This window comes from Saimiri boliviensis, chromosome 8 (genome assembly GCF_048565385.1).
Source record: "Saimiri boliviensis isolate mSaiBol1 chromosome 8, mSaiBol1.pri, whole genome shotgun sequence".
Lineage (NCBI taxonomy): Eukaryota > Metazoa > Chordata > Mammalia > Primates > Cebidae > Saimiri > Saimiri boliviensis.
The window spans coordinates 28230740-28253523 of NC_133456.1; the positions used below are offsets into that span (position 1 = coordinate 28230740).

Sequence of the window (22784 nt, forward strand, 5' to 3'; positions counted from 1 at the left end):
TCTTTGGAAGTCTGGTTGAACATGTCTCCCCCTTAGAGTTCCTCGGTTCCTCAAGTCCAGCCTGGGGAGGGAGTGTGGGGAAGGGGCTGCACTCACTTCACTGGAGCAGGAACTCGGGGCAGGAAGGGAAGTGGCTTTCAGTCCTTCATCCTTCTTTCTCCTCCTCTTTTCTTCTGATTTTTCTCTTCTGCATCTCCTTCTCAGGAATGATCCCTCCTTGCTCTTGTTACTTTTTCTGGCCCAGGTGTTTTTCACGATCTACAGAAAGAAATGTATTTCAGAGTACATTGCAACCCAGAATGTGTATATGCAGGTAAACCCCCAAGTTTCAGGAAATCCTCCTGACTCGTACTATGTGCAGTGCATGTTAGTATTCTCTGTTTCATTTGACATCATTAAAACAAGAAATCCTGGTATTGACCAGAGAACTTGACTTGGTCACTCAGTGCTGGATAAGGAGCTGCCACCAGGCACCCATAGCAATGGGTCAGGCACTCTCCCTGTACCTGCCCTGGCATTGAGTTAAAAACTGTTCCCTCCTGTTGGATCTCATGACAAAATATGTTGCCTGGGATTTGTTTTAAAATACCTGAAAACAAATAAAACAAAAATGAATAGATAAGGCTGACAAAATGTTATCTCCTTAATCATGGTGATAGCTTTCAGGGTTTGTTAAATTTTTCTATCGTTGTATATTTTGAAATTTACCATGATAAAATTTGAAAAAGGATATAGCAGGAAAAAATATATCTATCTAGCTATCTATCTATATCTATCTATCTATCTATCTATCTATCTATCTATCTATCTATCTATATATATAATGTTTTTTCTTTGAAGAACTGGATAAAATTAAAAGTATGCTTCTCTGCACCATGGTAAATTATAGCGTTTGGGTTTGGAATTTTCATTAGATGTTAGTTTGTCCCCTGGATTGGTTTTTGTTTCCTTCTGTTTAGTGAACAGAAACAGGTTCCATGCCTTCAGGGTCCGCTGGCACCAGCCACTATTAAAAAGCCCAGGGGACAGCACCTGAAGCTTTGACAGTGTACTCCAGGGCTGGGGGGTGGGAGGGAATTTACAGGCCAAAGATGTTGAGCACCAGAGAAGCTGGAAGGAGCCAGCAGGGTGGGACCACGGTGATGGGGAGGTGCTTGGGGAGGGAGAGCTTGGTGTGTACAGCATTCTACTAACAGTCTTTCCACCCTTTCCACTTCTTCCAGGTTTGGACAGTGCTAATAGGTAGGTCTAGGCTTTGTTACGTTTTCCATCATGAAATGTCCTGCAAGGAAAGAAGGGATGCTATCGAGAAATGCCCGGAATTTCTGAATCATCTTATGGGGCAGAAGAACTGGCTGTTTGGAGGCTGTTGTTTAATTCTGGGTGTTTTGTCTTGTTCTCCTATTGTAATATGACACATGGGTGTTGAGACTGGAAAACTCAGTGTCTCCACCTTTCTCAGTATCTACGCAGTCTCGTCCCTGCTTAGTGTCCTGACTGCTCTGAGAAGGCTGCCTTCCTCATTCCAGGGCAGAATTTGTTCACCCATCCAGCCCAGACCCAGCAGGAACCTCTTTCCTAGCTTAGACAGAGCCACAAGAACACACGTTACCATTGGAAAACGTCTGTTCCAGGAGGGTGCTGATGAGAATAGAGGAGCAGGGAGGCCATTTCGGGAATTTGGTATTTGAGCTCAGACCTGCGCAGAGGAATGTTAGCTGGTGAAGCAAAGCTCAGAGAGTGTGCGCCAAACAGCAGGGATAGCGTGTACAAGCTGTGAACCAAGAGGCAGGACCATGGGGACCCAGAAGGACGCCAGTGTGGCCGCAGCCTAGTGGGTGGCGGCACGGTGTCTTGTATGAGTCAGGAGCAGCCAGAGCTGGCATCTGTGGGCCATCTTGTGGGGCTCAGTTTCATTCTTAATGTAGTGGAAAAACTGCTGGAAAATCCTTGGGCTTGAAATGACATGATATATGTTTTCAAACATTAACTATGGTTGCTGTATAGAAACTAGATTAGAGAGGGCAGAGTGGACATGGGACACCGGTGGTGGGGTTTGAAGTAGGAAGGCACCAGTGGAGAAGAGAAGTGTAGGGAAAGCAGGGCTCTGGGCAGGGCTGCAGGACAGGGATGTGTCGGGAATGACTGCTTGTGCTCTGGCTTGGGAAAGGGCAAACTGCAGAGAAAGATGCTCTTACTTGCTCGTAACCTGTGGGCTTTTGTGATCCCTGGAACCCGTGCTTGTGATGAGTCATGTTGGTGAGTAATCAGATGATCATTCTATTCTCCCCTCTCCTCACGCTCCCCACCCCCACCCATACCACCCATACCCTCCCCACCACACAGATCATTTGGGAGAGAAACGAAAGCCACCAATTCAGACATCAGGAGGGAAGTGACCAATACAATCTCCAAGGCGTCGAAACTGGACAGTCTGGAGGCTGCAGCCAAGAGCAAGAACTGCTCCAGTCCCCAGAGAGGTGGCTCCCCAACCTGGGCCCCAAAACACCAGCCTCAGCCTCCGAGGGAGTCCAAGCTGGAGCCATGCAGGGACTCGCCCAGAATGGCCCCGCAGACCCCGGTCCCTCAGAAGACTTCCAGCTCCATCACCCTGCAGGCCACAAGCGTTCAGCCGGAACCAAGAGCAGCAGTCCTGGGGGCCCTATCACCTTCCGGAGAAGAAAGGAAGAGGCCAGCTGCTCCCCGTCCAGCCACCTTCTCCACCAGGCAGCCTGGCCTGGGAAGCCAAGACGTTGTAAGCAAGGTTGCTACCAGGAGAATCCCCCTGGAGGACCAGAGGGATGCAGCATTCCCCAAATTTGAGAGCAAGCCCCAAAGCCAGGAGGTCAGGGAAAATCAAACTGTCAAGTTCAGGTGTGAAGGTGAGTAGAGCTAATTAGGGTCACCAGTTGCCAGAATGTAGCCCCTTGGTGGCCACTCCCTTCTTTCAACACCCAGCTGGTCTGCACCTCCTATATCCACTCATCTTCTTGGAATAGCTCATCTAGAAAACCACCTTACAGAAGCCTTGGACTCACTGTAGAAATGTCCCTTTATTCTGGAGAGACCCCTAAGAGCAGCCCATTGTTTGCTACTGGATAAGAGTACTGGCCCTGGGCCCTAGTTCTTACCACCCTAGAAGAAACACCCTCATCATCGCCAGCATCAAAAAACAAACCTCACAGTCTTTTCCACTCTTTCTTCCCCTTGCCTGGCTGACCTGGAGACCCGGCCCATCACCCTGTATTCCTCCTCTCTGAGGCCCTGACTCTGTCTCAGGAGATTTCGTCTTGCAGAGTGTGGTTGAGGGTGAGGAAGCAGACAGAGGTGGGAGGGCAGCTTCACACGGAACCAAGCCCTTTCCTCCACGTCACGCCTTCCCCATCTACCTCACAAGCATGGGGTGCTCTCCAGGGAGTGGGGGGTCTCATGTTCTTCACCTGGCCCTGTAGTTTCAGGGATCCCAAAGCCTGAAGTGGCCTGGTTCCTGGAAGGTGCCCCTGTGAGGAGACAGGGAGGCACCATTGAGATTTATGAAGATGCTGGCTCCCATTACCTCTGCCTGCTGAGAGCCCGGACCAGGGACAGTGGGACGTACAGCTGCACTGCTTCCAACGCCCGAGGCCAGGTGTCCTGTAGCTGGACCCTCCAAGTGGAAAGTAAGTACACTTCTCCGGGTCACCCTGCATTCTCTGTGGGACAGCCATTCATGGGGTGCTTCACCTACTGCAGATGGTTCATCTCCTACAGCCCCCAGCCTTGGTGCACAACCTGACAGAAAGGTCACCCCCAACCACATGCCAAGGCCAAATGTGTTGCTCCAGGCCAGTGATTCATAATCAGGAGTTCATATCAGAATCACCTCAAAGTCAACATGCCAGGCCCCACTCCCAGCCTGGTTCAGAGCTACCTTTCTTAGGCCCCTCAGCTGTTCGAACAGTGCCATTACTCAGGTTCGTAACCACCGAGAACTGAGTATTCATTAAATATACAGGTTTAGGGTAATCTGAGATGGTGTGGGATCCCACATCTTTTATGTTTATTGTACTGTCTGTTTATAAAAGTAATGCATGTTCATTGTGGGGAATTTAAACAATATATAATCTTATGACTCCAAAAAATTATATTTTAATGTTTTTTATACAAACTTACCATTGTGCTATTTGTATGCTGCTTTCTGTCCTAATGTGCTCATGTGATATTAACATCTTTTTACACAGTTCTTTGAAAACGTGACTTTTAGTAGCCATATAATATTGCATGGAATGGCTCCAATTTAAGTGTGTTCTTATTTGTTGGATAGTTAAATTGTTTCCATTTTTCACTATTATAACAAACCTATGATCAATATTCTTGTACCTGTCTATCTCTTGCCACAAGAAGAGTCTTTCTGCACAGCTTCTACTTGATAACAGCCAACCCTCATTGAAGATGAGCTATGCTAGGTTTTATGCTAAATGCTATACCTGAATTATTTCATTTAGTTATCCCAACAATCTTACAACAAAATCATACCCATTTTCTAGATAAGAATACTGATCTTTAGTAAGGTTAAATAACTCATCCAAGTTCACTTGCCTTGTAGAAGACAGTGTATTTCTACCTGAAATTGACCTGGCATGAAAGCCTATATCCTTTTGGTAACTCCCAGAGGCATTTCTCTAATGAGGGAGTTGAACTCCAGCCAAGGGAAGGGGTGGAGAGGGTGCCTCCCCACACGCTTCTGGTGGTCTGTCTGACCTTTCGTCAGTGCCAGGCCTGTCCAGGTACACCATCACTCTGTGTAGTCGCTGCTCTCCCATCGCCTACCCTCTCCCCTGGGATCTGGAGGAGAAAGTGCAGCTGTACAGTCAGCACTGGCTGTAAAACCTGGCTACACCATCGATTTCAGCTATGGGGAATTAGTAACCTCATCTGTAAAATGAGCTCAAGAGAACAACCTCAGGGCATTGTCACAGTCACATCTGGAAAAGTACGTGACACATAGTAGGCCCTCAAATCTTACTAATTTTCCAGCCCATAAACCCCTGCAGTATAAGATGGCATTTCCTCTCATCGCTGTATTGAAAGGCTCTCTTGAAAAGCACCAGTGATAGATCTTCTAAGCACCAAATCCAGCTCTATCTTTTCTCAGCTGTCAGCCACCTTAACACATCTACAGCATGTTCTGCTTGTCACAGAAGAAATTATCCCTATTGCTCTTAATCTCCCCAAACTAGAAAATGTCCCCTAATTCACTGAGGTAGAAGGCTTTTGGAGAGCTCAGCTCAGCAGTTCTCAGCTAGACTATGCATTCAAGCCATGGAAGGTGTTGTTAGTGCCTGTTCCCATGTCCCCAGCAGCTCTGAGCCCTTGACCTAGAACGGGGCACAAACTGTGCTTAGGAAACTGGAACTCATGTGAGTCCTTTGATTCAGTTCTGGAATTGGAAAAAAAATCATTGTAATAATTGAAAATGGAAATGTCCCTACCTGTAAGTCTGTGGCTTATACAAGTAAAAAGATATTCACAAGACTGTGTAATCACTGACGGGACATTTTAAAGAAGATAAGAGACACTGGAAAGTAGAGCAGGACCAAAAGGTGAGAAGAAGGAGCTCTCTGAGGCTCCAGGATGGCAAAAGCCAAGGCAAGACAGGAGGCACCTGAGTCGCAGAGGAGGGAAGGCAGCCCCAGGTCCTAAGCACCCCCAGGGCTAGGCTGTTCTGTGACTGGAAAAGACCCTGCCGGTGACTCTGCTTCGGGCTCCAGGTCCCTTCACCATGGGTGCTGCCTGCTTCCTAAGCTTGAAGAGAGATAAGGCAAAGCCAGGCTGCCAAAGACACCCAGTTGTCCAGGACAGTGAGGCATGCCTGGGAGGCTGGGGTGACTGAAGGTATCAGCAGAGCAGGCAAGCTGTGATCTGAGCTGGCCTGTCCTCGTCCCTCCTCGCAGGGCTCGCCGTGACGGAGGTGGCCCCCTCCTTCTCCAGTGTCCTGAAGGACTGCACCGTCACTGAGGGCCAGGATTTTGTGCTGCAGTGCTCTGTACGGGGTACCCCAGGGCCCCGGATCACTTGGCTGCTAAATGGTGAGTGCCCTCTACCCCAGCCCTCTGCTCCCGTCCCCTGGGCCCTTTGGCCCTGCCTGAATTCTCAGTTATCTCTCTGAACCATTTATGCCTTGGACATCCTGGTGGCATGAGAAGGAGGCATGGGGCACAGAGAGAGCATGGGCACTGGGATCCTGCTCCCAGCTGGCTTAGCAAGTTACTACTCCTGCCTGAGCCTTGAGTTCTCCATCTGCCTCGTGGGAATCATGCCACCCATCTGCAGGGTGGTGGTTGTAAAATTAAATTAGATCATTTATATAAAGTGGTGAATGAGATGCTTGACACATAGGTGCCTGAGCAGTTGGACTTCTTTTCATGTGGTCAAACTCATCGTGGCCCTCAATTCACATCTGTTGAGTCAATTAAATGAACAAATAAATTAATAAACTAATGAACCACTCCAGAAGTCGCTTGAGGGATCTCACCTTTTATTTAGTGGCAGGTGGTTCTGGGGTTCACAGACCAGTTATTCTCTTTAAAGTGATTTTCCTATAGAGACTTGCCAACTCTGTTCTTTTTTTTTTTTTCTTTTTTTTGTCAAAGATTCTTTAAAAAATTATTTGCGTATATTACCACCTTTTTCTTTTTAAAGGACAATTTAATTTCAACAGTGTGGGAGAACTCTGACTTTAAATGACTGAGAACAGTCCATTAAACTGATGAGATGGAGCAGGGGCTACTTTGGGGTCCACAGGGAAGGTGAAAGAGCCCCTGCTGAGAGTCAGGAGACAAAGCCTCTTGACCTTCTCCACTGCTGAGTGGTCAGGTGGCCTTGGACACTTCACCTCTCTGGGTACCAGCTTCTTTATGAGTCAATAGGCTGGAACAGAAGGTTTGGGGTCTCAGCCCACTCTCATGCCTAGTAGAATAGGCTCCTTAAGAGAGCAGTGGGCCAGGCACCGTGGCTCATACCTGTAATCCCAGTGCTTTGGGAGGCCAAAGAGGGTGGATCACCTGAGATCAGGAGTTCTAGACCGCCTGACCAACATGGTGAAACCCTATCTCTACTAAAAATACAAAAATTAGTTGGGCATGATGGCAGGTGCCTGTAATCCCAGCTACTTGGGAGGCTGAGGCAGAAAAATTGCTTAACCCGGGAGGCAGAGGTTGCAGTGAGCCAAGATCACACCACTGCACTCCAGCGTGGGAGACAAGAGCAAGACTCCATCTCAAAAAATAAAAGAGAGAGAAGTTATGCACCAAATAATCTTCCTTGCTAGTATAGTTTGCTCAGGCTTTGCCAGAAGCTGTCTTTGGCAAGTGAGAGGAAGTGCCATCTATCTTCCCACATGTAGTCTCTTCGGTAGGTAAGTGAGAATTGAAGTCGCCTTCCCCCTCAGCCCTCAGCAAAGGACAGACATCCTATTGGATCCTGTGATTGACTTCAAGGAGGCCATATGGGCATTAAGGACTAATAATGAAGTCTAGACTAAGTATCAACAAACGTTTTCTATAAAGGGCCAGCTGGTAGCTATTTTCAGCTTTTCAGGCCATACAGCCTCTGTAACAACTCTCAGCTCTGTTGTTGGGGTATAAAAGCAGCCATGGAAGGCTGGATGCAGTGGCTCACTCCTGTAATCCCAGCACTCTGGGAGGTTGAGGCAGGCAGATTGCCTGAGCTCAGGAGTTCAAGACCAGCCTGGCCAACATAGCAAAACTGTCTTTACCAAAAAAAAAAAAAAAAAAAAAAAAGCAAAAATTAGCCAGCCTTGATAGTATGCAACTGTGGTCCCAGCTACTCGGGAGGCTTAGATTGGAGGATTGCTTGAACCCAGGAGGTGGAGGTTGCAGTGAGTCAAGATCACACCGCTGCACTCCAGCCTGGGTAACAACAGTGAGACCTTGTCTCAAAAAATAAGAAATAGACAGTACATAAGCCATAGATACTATGTAAAAGAATGAGTGTGGCTATGTTGCAGTAAAACTTTATGGATACTGAAATGTGAATTTCACATAATTTTTACATCATGAAATATATTCCCTTTATTTTTTTTTACCATTTAAAATATGTAAAAACTATTCTTAGCTTGCAGGCCATACAAAATAAGCTGCAGGTGGGATTCGGCTCGGGAGCTGTAGCTTGCCGTCCCCTAGTTTACTTCGCTCACTCTTCTCAGCGACTCTTAGCGTTTCCACACCTTTTCCACTAGAGGGTGATCATGCTCAAGTTGGGTTTCCTTCCGAATGTCTCCCAATTGTAATATGCCCTGAGCCAACAGCTCCTTTCTGGGCCTCCATCGCATCCCATGTTTGTGGGTCCAAAGTGAGTTATGTTCTAGTTAAAGGAGAGCTCTCAAAAAGCTTGTCAGCACATGTTTGGACAGCAGAGGTACATTGGTGGCAGTTAGGGAATGCACTGGTATTTTCGAGGAAGAGAGGTTTTGGATGGTATCGTGACAAAAAATAAAAACAAAGAGCAGCCGGGCGCGGTGGCTCAAGCCTGTAATCCCAGCACTTTGGGAGCCGAGGCGGGTGGATCACAAGGTCAAGAGATCGAGACCATCCCGGTCAACATGGTGAAACCCCGTCTCTACTAAAAATACAAAAAATTAGCTGGGCATGGTGGCGCGTGCCTGTAGTCCCAGCTACTCAGGAGGCTGAGGCAGGAGAATTGCTTGAACCCAGGAGGCGGAGGTTGCGGTGAGCCGGAGATCGCGCCATTGCACTCCAGCCTGGGTAACAAGAGCAAAACTCCGTCTCAAAAAAAAACAAAAACAAAAAACAAACAAACAAAAAAAAACAAAGAGCAGTGTCACTTCTCTCAGTGGTAGGATCCAGGCCCCTGCCTTTCCCAGCCCTCGGCCCCACTCGTATGAAGTATAGTAGGTTGGGAGGAATCTTTCCCTCTGGTCCTATGGCGTGCCTGCCGGTCTCCCTGCCAAACTGTCATGGAGACATGAAGTGCTGCTGTGTGCAGAAGAAACGCTGCAGTGCGGGAGAGGACTTCTTTGTGTACTTTCTCCCTCCCGCACTGGCCACCCCTGATTTTATGAAGTGCAAACCAGGACCCTGGGGCCTGGCCAGGGAAGAAACTGACAGTTGCTTCCTATATGACAGTTGCTTCCTATATGGCAGACACATTCCTACTCTGAGGCCAGACTCTTCAGTAATGATATATATATATTTTTTTTCCTGGAAATGAAAAGTCACATCCTAGGATGATAAATTCCCGGGAACATAGAGCATTAAGGAAAGCACTCATTGCATGCACTCCTGTCTCCATGCAGGACTTTGTGTGACCTGGAACACGTCACATGGAAGGGACTCTGGAACAAAAGGAATCAGAGTCATTTTTAGTTCTCCACATTTACCTTTTCTGTGAACCTGAAAATACACTTAATTGCACAGAAGAAATGTTTCTAACTACAACATCAGGTGGGGGATGCAGAATTGCTTTTTGTTAAATATCTAAAGTGGAAAATGGAATCATTGTTTCTGGAGACATGTTCGGCCCAGGCAAGGTCTGTTTTGCCTGAGGCTGGGCTATGGGCCAGATGACCCTGTGAGAGTCTCTCCAGGCTCAGAATACCACGAAGTTAAGGACGTGGATTTGGAGACTATTTAACATAGAATGCCCCAAACTGTGCCCCTTTCCCTCCTGCATTCTTAATTCCTCCAGATTCTCCCTTCCCAGTCCCTTTAGGCCCCGTCTTCCTCCTCCACCGTACAATTACTCCGTTTCTTTCATCTCTTTAGTCCCTGGCTCTTTCTCCAGCCCATAAGCCTCGGTCCGGCTGGCTGGACATGTGCATGACACATTGTTAGCCCTCAGTGGATCTGAGCAAGCATGGCAAGTCTCAGCATCATGACAGCAGCAGCCCTGCTGAGGACAGGGCCCCCATCCCTACTGCCAGTGCCACCTGGCCTGAGCCTTCCTGTGCTTCCTCCACAGGGCAGCCCATCCAGTATGCTCGCTCCACCTGCGAGGCCGGCATGGCTGAGCTCCACATCCAGGATGCCCTGCCAGAGGACCATGGCACCTATACCTGCCTGGCTGAGAATGCCTTGGGGCAGGTGTCCTGCAGCGCCCGGGTCACCGTTCACGGTAGGAGCCTCCGGGCACCTCAGTAGAAGCACCTTTCCTGCAGACACTTCTGCTTTGGAGGAAGGGCACATTTGTAGAGAACGGTATCATGAGCTAAAATCCAGGGAGCAGAGGTGCACATGGCACTACTCCACACCATTGCCAGTGGCAGTTGCTGCAACAGAGTGGCTGCTGAGACCTCTCGGGCAGAGGAGGGGTTCCTTAAAAAGTGCTGCACCTGAAGGTAGGAAGTGAGGGAGATGACCTCCAGGAGTTCATAGTGACAGGGGTCTGCCTTTTCCTCCCCGCCTCACTCCTCTGGGGACAATGGAAAGATAGAAGGGAAAGAGATGAAGGCTGTCTTGGCTCCAGAAGCTCCTGGTCTGGTTGGAAGAAGACCTCACCTACTACAAAGAGACCTGGGAGAGCACGCACATACTCCCGTAGCAGTTAGTGGTCTCACCAGTGACCCCTTACATGCTGGGGGACCCTGGGTCACAGTGTGCGTGCTGAGGTTTCCAGAGGGTCACAGGTTGTCCCCTTTCTGCCCCCCTCTTCCACTCACCGGCCCAGGCTTATTTTTACACATCAGCAGCCTGTTCTCCAGTAATCTGATTATCATGGGCATCCATTCATCAGCCAAGCACTTAGTCCCCAGGAATTGCAGGGAGCCACAGACTGAAGACAGATCTGCCTGGGCTGTGCTATCAGCAGGCATGGTGACAGTTCCCACAGAAGTGCTTCTTGGGTCCAGGGCTTTCAGGTAAGCCTGATCCCACCCTCCCCCTGGGCCTATGCCTCCAGCTCCTGTGCGTGACTGGGTCCTCTGGCGCTAGCACTGGGTGCAGCGTGTCTGGTCTCCCATCAGACAAGCAGGAGAACACGTCTCTCCATTCCCTTAGGCTCAGGTCTCTCAGGAGCATCTCAGTATTATATGAGTAGCCACTATCTGGGAGGCTGTAGGAGGAGGTTTTGCAGAAAAGGAAAAGGGAAGAAACATTTGTGTCTTACCATGTTAAGTACTTTCACCGCACCCATATTCTCTCACTGAGACCTCAGTATCCTAGGGGACAAGGATGCTGCCCTGATTTCAGACATAAAGCTCTGAAAGTCTCAGGAAGTGAATGTAACTTGCCTAAGCACGTCATGCTAGTCTGCAAAGCTGGCCCCTGGAGCCCAGAGCCTGTGAGTTTCGTGTCTGCGCTCATTCTATGCCCTGACATTTTTCAGAGGGCATGTCCCCTGGCCCAAAGGGGAAGACTGGCCACTGTGGGCTAGGTGAAGTCAGTCCCTTAGGGATGAAGGAACTGGCACTTACGGGGAATGTGGCTGATGCTGGCTCTGTGAAGCTCTCTGTTGGGAGTGAGCACCCTCCCTGGGTGCTCTGACTGAAGAGATGCCTCAGCATGGGCGTTGTTAATGGGGAACGGGTTCACCCCTTCCTTCCAGGAACCCCTCCACACTGGGTTCAGAGCCCAGCTCTGGCCTTTGGGAATTTACCAGCCAGATTCTGGTTTACACGCTTACCCCGTATATCCTCTTCGTTCTAACTTCACGACTCATTGGGAGATAGGTGGGAAACTCAGGAAATTGTGATAATGGGACTCAGAGGAAATGTGAACTGCTCAGAGCCTCGTCTCTTAGGGCCGGGGAGTCGGACTCACCTTCCCACCAGGGGGATCTTGTTGGAGGCCAGTGTGGCCAACCCCAGAGTCTAGCAAGGGCAGCAAGAGTTAGAATGCTACATGCAGGGCCACGTAGCTCAGCTTTCTGTTTTCCGAGATTCTCCTTCCATAGCCACAGCCAAAGGCTAATCCAGTGTCTGTCCTGGCTTGCCTGTGTTTAGATTGGATTAAAGTGACCCAGCTGAGCTAAGACTCCCCCGGAGGTGGGAGTTCCAGGCGAAGGATCAAGAACTCTTTAGGGCCATCCTCCTGATTCCCGGGCCTGTGGGGGCTGGGGCCTGAATGATCACCACCCATCCGGGGGAAAAAAAAAAGGCACAGAGAGGTCCCAGGCAAAAACTCTGCCAAGGAAGTTTGGATTTGCTCTGAGAAGAGGCGTGCATGAGAGAACCCTCTCCCGGTGTGGGGGATTTACTGGCCTGTGAAGGCCAGACAGAGACTCAGATACCATAAATGGAGAACAAGGCTGAGGACGCAGCCACACGCTCCGGCCTGGCAGCATTTGGGCTCTTTCGGCACAGGATTGGGGCAGGGCGAGCCTGGCACAGTGACACCCCTGGCACAGTGCCCTGAGACACTCAGGAGGCTCGGGGCTGCCCCCTGCACTGTCCTCCACTGTGGAGTTTTTCTGACTTGATTGGCAGCCCTGTTGGCTCTGGGTCCTCCAGGGGCAGCGTGGGCTGGGGGGAGATGATCACAGTGGAGGTGTTTGTTCCCTGAGGCACTGACGGCTGCTCTGCCTTTCCCTTAGCTGCCCAGGCCCAGCCCTCTGTTGCCTTAGTGTGGCACCGGGCCATGGTGGGGAGCATGGATGTGGAGCCAGCGGCCTGGGTGTGAGTCCTGCTCTGCCACTTGCTAGCCCTGCATCCTGGCATTAGTTAGCCTTCCAGACCTCACCTTCCTCTTGTGTGAATTGGAGATGCTGACAGTCACGGTACTGCAAGGATTAAGTAAATGAATGTGCAAAGTGTCTCCAGAGCATAGGAGTGTTTAGATTGGATTAGAGTGACCCAGCTGAGCTAAGAGTCCCCCGGAGGTGGGAGTCCCAGGTTTGTGCTGTGCTTATGATTGTCCAACAGAGCCCACCTTTAAACAAGATACAATCCTTACAAATGCCGAGACTGAGGAGGGGTATTCCCGAAGGATCCACTTTGCCACAGTATTGTTTGTTGGGGAAAGAGACCATCAGAGAATCAGAGGAGGGAGGTGTTCAGCCAGACACAAGCCACAGATGCACGCGTGTCCTTTCAAGGGCTGTGGCCACAAGGTGGCGCCATGCAGCAACACATGTCCCCCCAACCCCGTTGTCTTCTCTTGGGGGTGGTTGGGGGCAGCTCTCCTGGAAGCAAGCTTAGTCTGAGAGCTCAGCAGATACTGCGCCAAAGTCCAGATGCAGGGGCTCTTCTCACCTTTCGCCTTTTGCCGAGATTTTGCAGTCGTCGAGATTGCTGGTGCAGCCTTCAGACACGATTTCTGTGGTCAGAACTTCATGCTTTCTCTGCCTCCCCTCCTTGGTGACTCTCTTCTCCTCCAAATCCTGGAAACTCCCACAGATGTCACTTTCATTGGGAAGCCTACCCTAATCAACCCAGAATGCATTGCTTCCAGTATGACACTTACTTACCAACAAGCCTTTACTTACACTGATACTATACTTACCAGTGCCAGGCATTGTTCTGGGGAAACTGCAGTCAACAGGACAGCTGAGGGCCCTGCCTGCATGGTGCTTACATTCTGATGGTAATGCGGGCAGCAGTCAGCACCTGGCCTCATTTCACATCCTGGTATGTGCTGTTAAGAACATGAGCAGGTCACAAAGGAATGATTACCAGGAGAAAAAGCCAATGAGCAGCACGTGTGAATCAAGGAGGGCGAGAGGGTGCATCTTTAGTGCCGTGAGGAAGGAAGCCTCAGAGGTGTCAGTGGCCTGGGGAAAGAGAGCTCCAGGCAGGTAACACAAGTGCGAGGCCCTGAGTCAGGATCAAGATTGCCCGTTCTAGGAGCAGCAAGACAGCCTCCATGGCTGCAGCAAAGTAGATGGGGCAGTGTGATAGAAAGTGAGTTCAGAAAGGCGGCGACACACCACGCAGGGCCTCTGGAGGTAGGGAGAAAGCATTTTACTCAGTGAAAATTCACTTTCATTTTATTCTACTTGCTTGTCTAATTATCTTCCTCTCCAGACTGTGAGTTTCCTGCAGGGAGGGAGCACATGGTACCATGTGTAGAGCCAGGCCTGCTGTGGGAGCCTACATTCCCTGAATGGACAAGAGCACAGAGGTTGCTGAACCTCCCCTGCAGAGCAGGGACGCATTCCCTAGACTTCCTCGCCCTTCTGGGTACTCAGTGCCCATTAGGGTGTGCAGGAAATCTACAAATTACCTTCAAGAATCCCTCAGCAGGGCTCAGTGCAGTGGCTCATGCCTGTAATCCCAGCACTTTGGAAGGCCAATGTGGATGGATCTCTCAAGACCAGGAGTTCAAGACCACCCTCAGCAACATGGCGACACACCGTCTCCACAAAAAATAGAAAAATTAGCCGAGTGTGGTGACTCATGCCCCTAGTCCCAGCTACTCAGGAGGCTGAGACAGGAGGATTGCTTGAGCTTGTGAAGTCGAGACTGCAGTTGCAATGAGCTGTGATCACACCACTGAACTCCAGCCTGGATGACAGAGCGAGAGCGAGAGTGAAAGCGAGGAGAAAGAGAGAGAGAGAGAGAGAGAGAGAGAGAGAGAGAGAGAGAGAGAGAGACCTTCAACAAATACTCCTTCAAAGAAAGAAAGAAAAAAAAAAAAAGAGTCCCTCAACAAATATTCCTTCTTTCCCCAACACAGGCTAGATAGTTAACCAAGCAATGAATGTCTTTCCTCCTGACCCAGGATGAGTCTAAAAGATGGTGAATTCAAATTCCTGCAGATCCCAGGAAGATCTGAAATAGAGTATATATATCTCACAGTATCTGGACTGAGTCATTGCTGGGGGGCATCCTTGGGCTAGAATATTTTACATTTACTTCCCCCTGGAGTATCTCCGTCAAGGCTAAAATTCTTCAGTGTCTAGATTTATTAATAGCCTGCTGGTTGTGCCCATTTTGACATAGTTTCTCAGCCTAATGGTTTGTTTATTTAACTGAAGGCCTGGGGGGCCTGTTAAAGGCATCTAAGGACATGAAATGTGGGTAAGTCAGAAAATCAAAAAGACGATCTCTAGAATAGATAATAAAATAGGACAAGCATGTTTATTAGAGGGTTTGTTTTTATGCAGAGCTTCTAATGAAGACAGCAGGCACCAGTGAAGTCAGCGTGTGCTCAGCAATGAGTAGAGGCACAGTTTGTTTTCCGATTAATACCAGGCCCTCTGCAGGGCAGCCTTGAGCCACCTCCTTTGTCTTCCCAGGTTATGCACAGGTACTCTGGACACTATACAATCTGTCCAGTTGACATAAGGTATGGATCCTGACCTCCTTGAGCTTAAAAACACAACTTTTTGTGTATATATATATATATATATATATATATATATAGTTTAAGTTCTAGGGTACGTACGTGTGCAGAGCATACAGGTTTGTTACATAGTTATACATGTGCCATAGTGGTTTGCTGCATCCATCACCCCGTCACCTACATTAGGTATTTCTTCTAATGCTATCCCTCCCCTATCCCCCCTGACACCCTGACAGGCCCCGGTGTGTGATGTTCCCCTCTCTGTGTCCATGTGTTTTCATTGTTCACTCCCATTTATGAGTGAGAACATGCAGTGTTTAGGTTTCTGGGTTCTTGTGTTAGTTTGCTGAGGATAATGGTTTCCAGCTTCACCCATATCCCTGCAAAGGATATGAACTCATCCTTTTTTATGGCTGCATAGTATTCCATGGGGTGTGTGTGTGTGTGCCACATTTTCTTTATCCAGTCTATCACTATCATTGTTGAGCATTTGGGTTGGTTCCAAGTCTTTGCTATTGTGAACAGTGCCACAATAAACATAGGTGTACATGTATCTTTATAATAGAATGATGTATAATCCTTTGGGTATATACCCAGTAATGGGATTGCTGAGTCAAATGGTATTTCTAGTTCTAGATCTTGAGGAATCGCCACACTGTCTTCCACAGTGGTTGAACTAATTTACAATTCCACCAACAGTGTAAAAGCATTCCTATTTCTCCACATCCTCTCCAGCATCTGTTGTCTCCTGATTTTTTTAATGCTTGCCATCTTAAATGGCATGAGATGGTATCTCATTGTGGTTTGGATTTGCATTTCTTTAAAGACCAGTGATGATGAGCCTTTTTCCATGTATTTGTTGGCTGCATAAATGTCTCCTTTTGAGATGTGTCTGTTCATTTCCTTTGCCTGCTTTTTGATGGAGTTGTTTTTTTCTTGTAAATTTGTTTAAGTCCTTTGTAGATTCCGGAGATCAGCCTTTTGTCAGATTGTAAATTTTTTTTCCCATTCTGTAGGTTCACTCAATTATAGTTTCTTTTGCTGTCCAGAAGCTCTTTAGTTTAATTAGATCCCATTTATCTATTTTGGCTTTTGTTGTCATTGCTTTTGGTGTTTTAGTCATGAAGTCCTTGCCCATGCGTATGTCCTAAATAGTATTGCCTATGTTTTCTTCCAGGGTTTTTATGGTTTTCTTCTAAGGTTTTTATGGTTTTAGGTCTTATGTTTAAATCTTTATTTCATGTGGAGTTAATTTTTGTATAAGGTGTAAGGAAGGGATCCAGTTTCAGCTTTCTGCATATGGCTAACCAGTTTTCCCAACACCGTTTATTAAATAGGGAATCCTTTCCGCGTTGCTTGATTTTACACTGAAAACTTTTCAAATACTTACTTTGGCTACAGAGAAATTTATTGAAGAAGAAATACCAGTTTTAACTTACCTTTTTTTATATATATTAAGAAACTTAATTTATCCAAAACATCTGTCCACAAGCTTTTAAACTCTAAGAAAGCAAGCAATTCGGTGGCTCACGCCTGTAATGCCAGCACTTTGGGAGGCCGAGGCGGGTGGATCACGAGGTCAAGAGATCGAGACCATCCTGGTCAACACGGTGAAACCCCGTCTCTACTAAAAAGACAAAAAAATTAGCTGGGCATTGTGGCACATGCCTGTAATCCCAGCTACTCAGGAGGCTGAGGCAGGAGAATTGCCTGAACCCAGGAGGTGGAGGTTGCGGTGAGCCGAGATCGCGCCATTGCACTCCAGCCTGGGTAACAAGAGCGAAAACTCCGTCTCAAAAAAAAAAAAAAAAAAAAAGCAAGCAATTAATAATTACATGTTAAGTTAATATACAACCAATATTTTCATTTTATGTAGGTTGAGTACAGAATTGGGTATGCGTACTATGTGGGTTCTTCGTGTTACAGAAAGACTTCTGAGCATATACATGTACATTTGTGCCCATACCATAGAACTTGAACATCATTTTACTAATAGGGCCATTATAGGGCTTTATAACTATCCACCTCTACACCCACAGTTGGTGATGCTTACATGTAGTCCTAGATCATGAATGCTATCCAGAATCGCAGCATTGAGTTCCTAGGGGCAAAATGTGACCCATGTGATCACAGTGTAACTGAGAGTGAGGTTTTCAGGCCTGCACTGGGAGGGACCGTTGGGTGGTTTGGATGCCATACCTTTAAGTTTAGAGCATGATTATAACTTCTAAGGCAGTGAAAAGACTGCGGTTGCAGTGATCCTTGCTTCCCAGCCGGCAACCCTGTCATTACTGGTCAGAGGTCTTTTTTGGGACGCTATCCGTCATTGTTCCTTTCATTCGTTTCCTCGCACACTTCTCTTCCCATTTGCTTCTTAAGTTCCGGGAGGAAGGAAGGCCAAATGAGAACAAGGCTATGGGAGGAAAAATCTTTTTATGCCACAAAGTAGCCATTTTGCTGACTTGAAGAAGGTTCTGTTTGGTTAGGAGAGAGCCTTTTATTTAAGGGGAATTCAGATGCCCAGGGATTTACAGCTTGCTTAAACACCCTGGAAATGGGAAAGCACTGTGCTGAGTATCAGCGGGGAGAAAGTAACCCTCCTTTGATGAATCCTCCAGAGTTAACAATCCTGGAATTTAGGGAAAGGAGGAGGCTGGGGGTGATCCCTGGACCATGCTGGATGTTGAACTCCAAATACAAGAAGATGGGGAAACTATGCTTCCATGGTGCCCCTCAATTGGTGATCTTTTGAATTTCCATAGTACAACAGGGTTTGAAGTGAGTCAGAATTGCTGTTGGAATGATATTTTGCATTGTAATAAATAAGGAATACAGCTCATGATCAAAGCCTAAGGAAAATACTTGGTAGATCCAAGATTAAGGCAAACATGCGTTGAATGCACATTTGGATCCGTGAGCATGGGGCTTCAGAAAGTAGCAAGATGACCAGCAAATGTTGGCAGGTAGAAAAAAACACTAATAAGGAGAAATCCAGAATTTAGCTGTTTTTCCTGCTAAAACCATAGAAAGAAAAGAAAAGAAAAGGCCATGAAGGGAAGACAGGAGAATTACTGTAGTGTAGAAGGAGATGACATGATCACAGCCAGCCACCAGGACAAAAGCAACAGTGGGTTCCTAGTGTCAGGTCCCAGAGGAGCCAAAGGCCTCGCTCCTGGGGCTGGGTTTGAAGAACAGGCTTTACTGGTTATTTTAGAAAAAGAATTGGTGCAAGAGGTAACCAACTGCTCCTGTTTCGTGGGTATCTAACTCTTCCTCTAAATAAGAGCTTACCGAAACCCCATATTGGGTATCAATTTATATTAGGGTTTTTAAAATAAAACCACTCTCAATTTGTGGTTTTAAGAAGGAATTGTTTTGATAGGAAAAGTCTAATTGGCTAGAAAAGCTGGCTTGATTTGTTTAGTTCTCATGACAACTCCACTTGACACTTCGTAGCTCCCTGTACAGACGAAGACAGTGATGCTCAGGAGGCGATGTCATTGACCACAGGAGCCCAGCCGATCAGCAGCAGCACCAGGCCTCTGCCTGCTTCAGCCCATGTGCTTTCTGCTTGGCTGCTCTGAGATCCTGATCTGTCATTTGTTAGATGCTTTTGCTTCATCAGAGCAATATTTCATGTTTAATTTCATGATGGGGAACTGTCTTCAAAAACATCTTCTAATGAGTCAAAAACAGCCAAAATGGCAAGGGCAGAAAAAAACCCATGTGTCAGTAGAACTGTAAAAGGGGGCGGGTGTGTGTATAACTGGCTCTGTCCCTCATTCTTTCCCTCTTCCTCTCCTTCGCTTCCCCCTCCCCTTCCCCACATCCCCTCTCTCTCTTTCTCTTCTCTTGCTCTCTCTGTTCTTCCGTTTTTCCCATTCTTGCTCTTTCTGAAGTCCTGTTAACAGCTTCATCTATGTGGCATCGTTTATACTTGTCAGCAGTCTGCTTATTCTTAGCCGCAATGCTTATCTTTCCCATTGGAGGAGGCCCAATCAATCCTTTTCCATTCTGTCAAAATGAGACAGTGGCAGTTAATGACTGAGTCTGTGAGTAAACTGGCTAATGCCAAGTAACAGAGCAACAGAAATGCACTTTAGATCCTTAATCCTAGGCAAGGAAAGCAAGGAGACTCACCCCTTCCTGCACTCCAGAAGGAAGGCCCTCTCTGGTCTCAGTCTCAGCAGAGCAGCAGGAAGCAAGGCTGTGGGAAACCCGGGGGTATGTACAGAGTGGCCCTATTTGAGCTGGGCAAGTCTGTCCTGGGGTCCTGGTGAACCATCCCTTGCTATTTGTGTGCCAAGGCCAGTGTATGCTCCCCAAATGAAGAAGGCTCGGGCTCTTTGAGACAGCCTTGTCACTGAAGCCCTCTTGCCTCAGACCCTGGTCCTTAACCCAGGATGATGCTAGAAGGAGGCTGAAGGACAAGCAGGGAAGAGCGACTCCCGGGGTAATGGGTAGCTCTGGATGTGAATGTAAATGATGACAGAAAGTCCCTCACAGAATTGAGGATACCTGCCTCTGCTCCCAGCACAGTCAAGGGAAAGTGCCCAGACCAGGACCCCACCAGCAGCATCCGCCTCCTCATGGACCATTGCAGCCCCAGGGCCCGAAGACCGGCAAGCTTCTTTCTCTGAGTCTCAGCTCCCTCCGCTGTAAAACAGGCACAGTCTGCCCAGTAATTCCGAGATGCTGAGGATAACACTGCATGATCTGTGAACATCTTTTGGGATCCTGGAGCATTGGGCTTTATAAGGAATCATTGTTATGTGAGAGTTTTGGTTTGAGGGCTTTTCTCATTGTAGTTATTAGCAGGTTGACTTTCTACAACCAAAGGAGTCAGTTGAGTTGGGAAAGTCAGAAAACATTGACTTTTTTTTTTTTTTTTTTTTTTTTTTTTTTGAGATGGAGTTTCGCTCTTGTTACCCAGGCTGGAGTGCAATGGCGCTATCTTGGTTCACCGCAACCTCCACCTCCTGGGTTCAGGCAATTCTCCTGCCTCAGCCTCCTGAGTAGCTGGGATTATTTTTATACTTCTTGTGTGCCATATATTGTTCTAGCTGTTTTATATGTTATTTTTTAATCATCTAAAACCCTGCAATATTACCGTGTGTTAGACTGATGATGCAGACATCATATTTTTCAGTACTGTGTTACCATGAGTTTAGAGGAGAGAACACTGAGGCTGGCTTTGGGAAGGTTGCTTTGGATCACACAGCCAGGGCCACAAGTTAAGAACACCAGTTTCCATCTGTCCCTTCTTATTTTACCTAAGTCCACAGAAGAGTGAGCATAAGCTAATATAGAGTCTAGACTCCAGAGATGAGGCAGAATAATTTATTTGGCTTTGGAATGAATTGAAATACACAAACATGCACGCACGCATAGATGACACACACACATGTGCGCACACACATAGGCACACGTTGCTCTTTTCACCTGGCTTGTCTGTTCTGCTTTAGTTTTTCTCAGTTGTCAACGATCTAAGATGTGGGTCAGCTGACAGTGTGTTTGTCCTGGAGCGGTCACCATGGCCACCATAGGAGGAGACTGGTTCCCTTTGAAGGAACCTGCGTAACATCCCGGCCTTGTTGTCAGAAGGCCTGGGCACAAGCTCTGGGTCTGCCCACACTGGCTTCATGACATTAGCCAAGTCACTTCACCTTAATTAAGTCTCTCTCCTGGACTCTACCCCAGTACAGTGGAGTGGTGGGTTGAGACTGGGGTCCCCCCACTTCCAGTCTGAAAACAGGCTCGTTCTGAACAGTGCTCCCAATCATTTCTATCTTTTCCATCTTCCCTTTGTTCTTGCTGTAGGGCTTTGGGGAAGAAAACACAGGGCCAGAGGCGATGAGTGTCACCAGGACTAAATGTCTGCAGATCCGCTGGTTCCCCACAAGTTCACTTACTCATCCTCCTGGAGGGGGCGCAATGAAAGCTTGTCCTCAATTTATGTTGAGATATATCCCATGATATACTTTTTTCTTTTTTCTTTCTTTTTTTTAAAATTGTACTTTAAGTTCTAGGGTACATGGGCAGATTGTGCAAGATTGTTGTATAGGTATACACATACCATGGTGGTTTGCTGCATCCATCCCCCCGTCACCTACATTAGGTATTTTTCCTGATGTTATCCCTCCCCAATTCCCCAACCCCCTAGCGGCCCTGGTGTGTAATGTTCCCCTCCCTGTGTCCATGTGTTCTCATTGTTCAACACCCACTTATGAGTGAGAATATGCCATGTTTGGTTTTCTGTTCTTGTGTCAGTTTGCTGACAATGATGGTTTTCAGCTTTATCCATGTCCCTGCAAAGGACATGAACTTTTTTATGGCTGCAGTATTCCATGGTGTACATGTGTCACATTTTCTTTATCCAGTGTATCATTGATGGGCATTTGGGTCGGTTCCAAGTCTTTGCTGTTGTAAACAGTGCCGCAGTGAACATACGTATGTATGTGTCTTTATAATAGAATGATTTATCATCCTTTGAGCATATACCCAGTAATGTATCCCATGATATTTTTAAGCAATGCATTCGTATTCCTAACAGTATTTGCTTCAGGTCATATAGAAATGAGTCCACTACCTTGGGTGAGGCCTAGACTCCGTTGGTTCTTTTGCTGCCGATAAACCCATCGAGTAATTGAGCCCAAGTGGTAAGTGTGAGTCAGTTCTCATGCCAGCCTCATACAAATGTTCTCGTTGATAATGAATGGTTGTAGAAAGTATTTTTGCCTGTGATCTCTTTGCAACTACCTAAAGTCCTGTGATGATACCATGACTCCCTCTAGAGACTGATGAGGAAGTTGGGCTTCACACCGAGGCAGAGACTTGCCTGAGGCTGGGATCCCCTCCACATCTGCAGGTGGAACCAGTGAGCCGCCGGGTGGGAGCCGCTCCCATGCCACCCCTTCATGCATACTTCTGAGCTCCCAGGGGAGGGAGGTGCAGACAGGCTTTTAGCCCCGATGGCTGAGACCCACAGGGTGACCTGGCTTTGCCAAACCCCAGACCAGGAAACAGGGGCTGTGGGAAGAACCAAGAGAAGGTGGGGTCGAAGAGGGGAATGCCACCAGCTTGAAGAAACGTGCTCTGGAGTTGGTGACATTCCACAGCACCTAGGAATTCGAGCCCATCTGCACAAAGCACTGTAAGGCTGGAGACTCGCTGAGATCGCAGAGCGGCAGGAACAGGGAGTGCTGTGGAAAGACAAAAACATTTTGTCCTTGAGCCTTCTCAGTCTGTGCAAGACAGGAAATTCCTCAACTCTCCCGAGGCAGCCAGCTTTCCTGACTGCTGCTGCCTAGTGAGAGAAACAAGATAGATCTGTGCATTTCCAATCCTGTGCCCCCAAGCCCACTCCCTGGGCCTTCTGCCAAAGCCCGTGGCTGCCCTCCGTCAAAGGCTGCAATGCTGAGTCAGGAGCACTGGAGAGCAGCAGGGGCCTCAGAGCCCCATCTTCCAAGGGGACCATGGGGTGTTACCTGCTCTCACACTCAGGCTCCATGCCCTTCAACTGCACCTGCTTTGGGGGAAGTTTGC

The 22784-nt window shown here is 47.8% G+C and overlaps 1 protein-coding gene across 6 annotated transcripts in view; it reads left to right on the forward strand.

Annotated features, from left to right (window-relative positions):
- Nucleotides 1–22784, forward strand: part of MYLK (myosin light chain kinase) — a 224195-nt gene that overhangs the window by 93317 nt on the left and 108094 nt on the right. For all 6 annotated transcript variants that reach the window (XM_039477689.2, XM_074404231.1, XM_039477688.2 and 3 more), the window contains 5 exons: nucleotides 1224–1242; nucleotides 2347–2882; nucleotides 3453–3659; nucleotides 5934–6068; nucleotides 9982–10134. In XM_039477689.2, coding sequence (XP_039333623.2) covers nucleotides 1224–1242; nucleotides 2347–2882; nucleotides 3453–3659; nucleotides 5934–6068; nucleotides 9982–10134 — 1050 coding nt within the window. The remainder of the gene's footprint in view (nucleotides 1–1223; nucleotides 1243–2346; nucleotides 2883–3452; nucleotides 3660–5933; nucleotides 6069–9981; nucleotides 10135–22784) is intronic.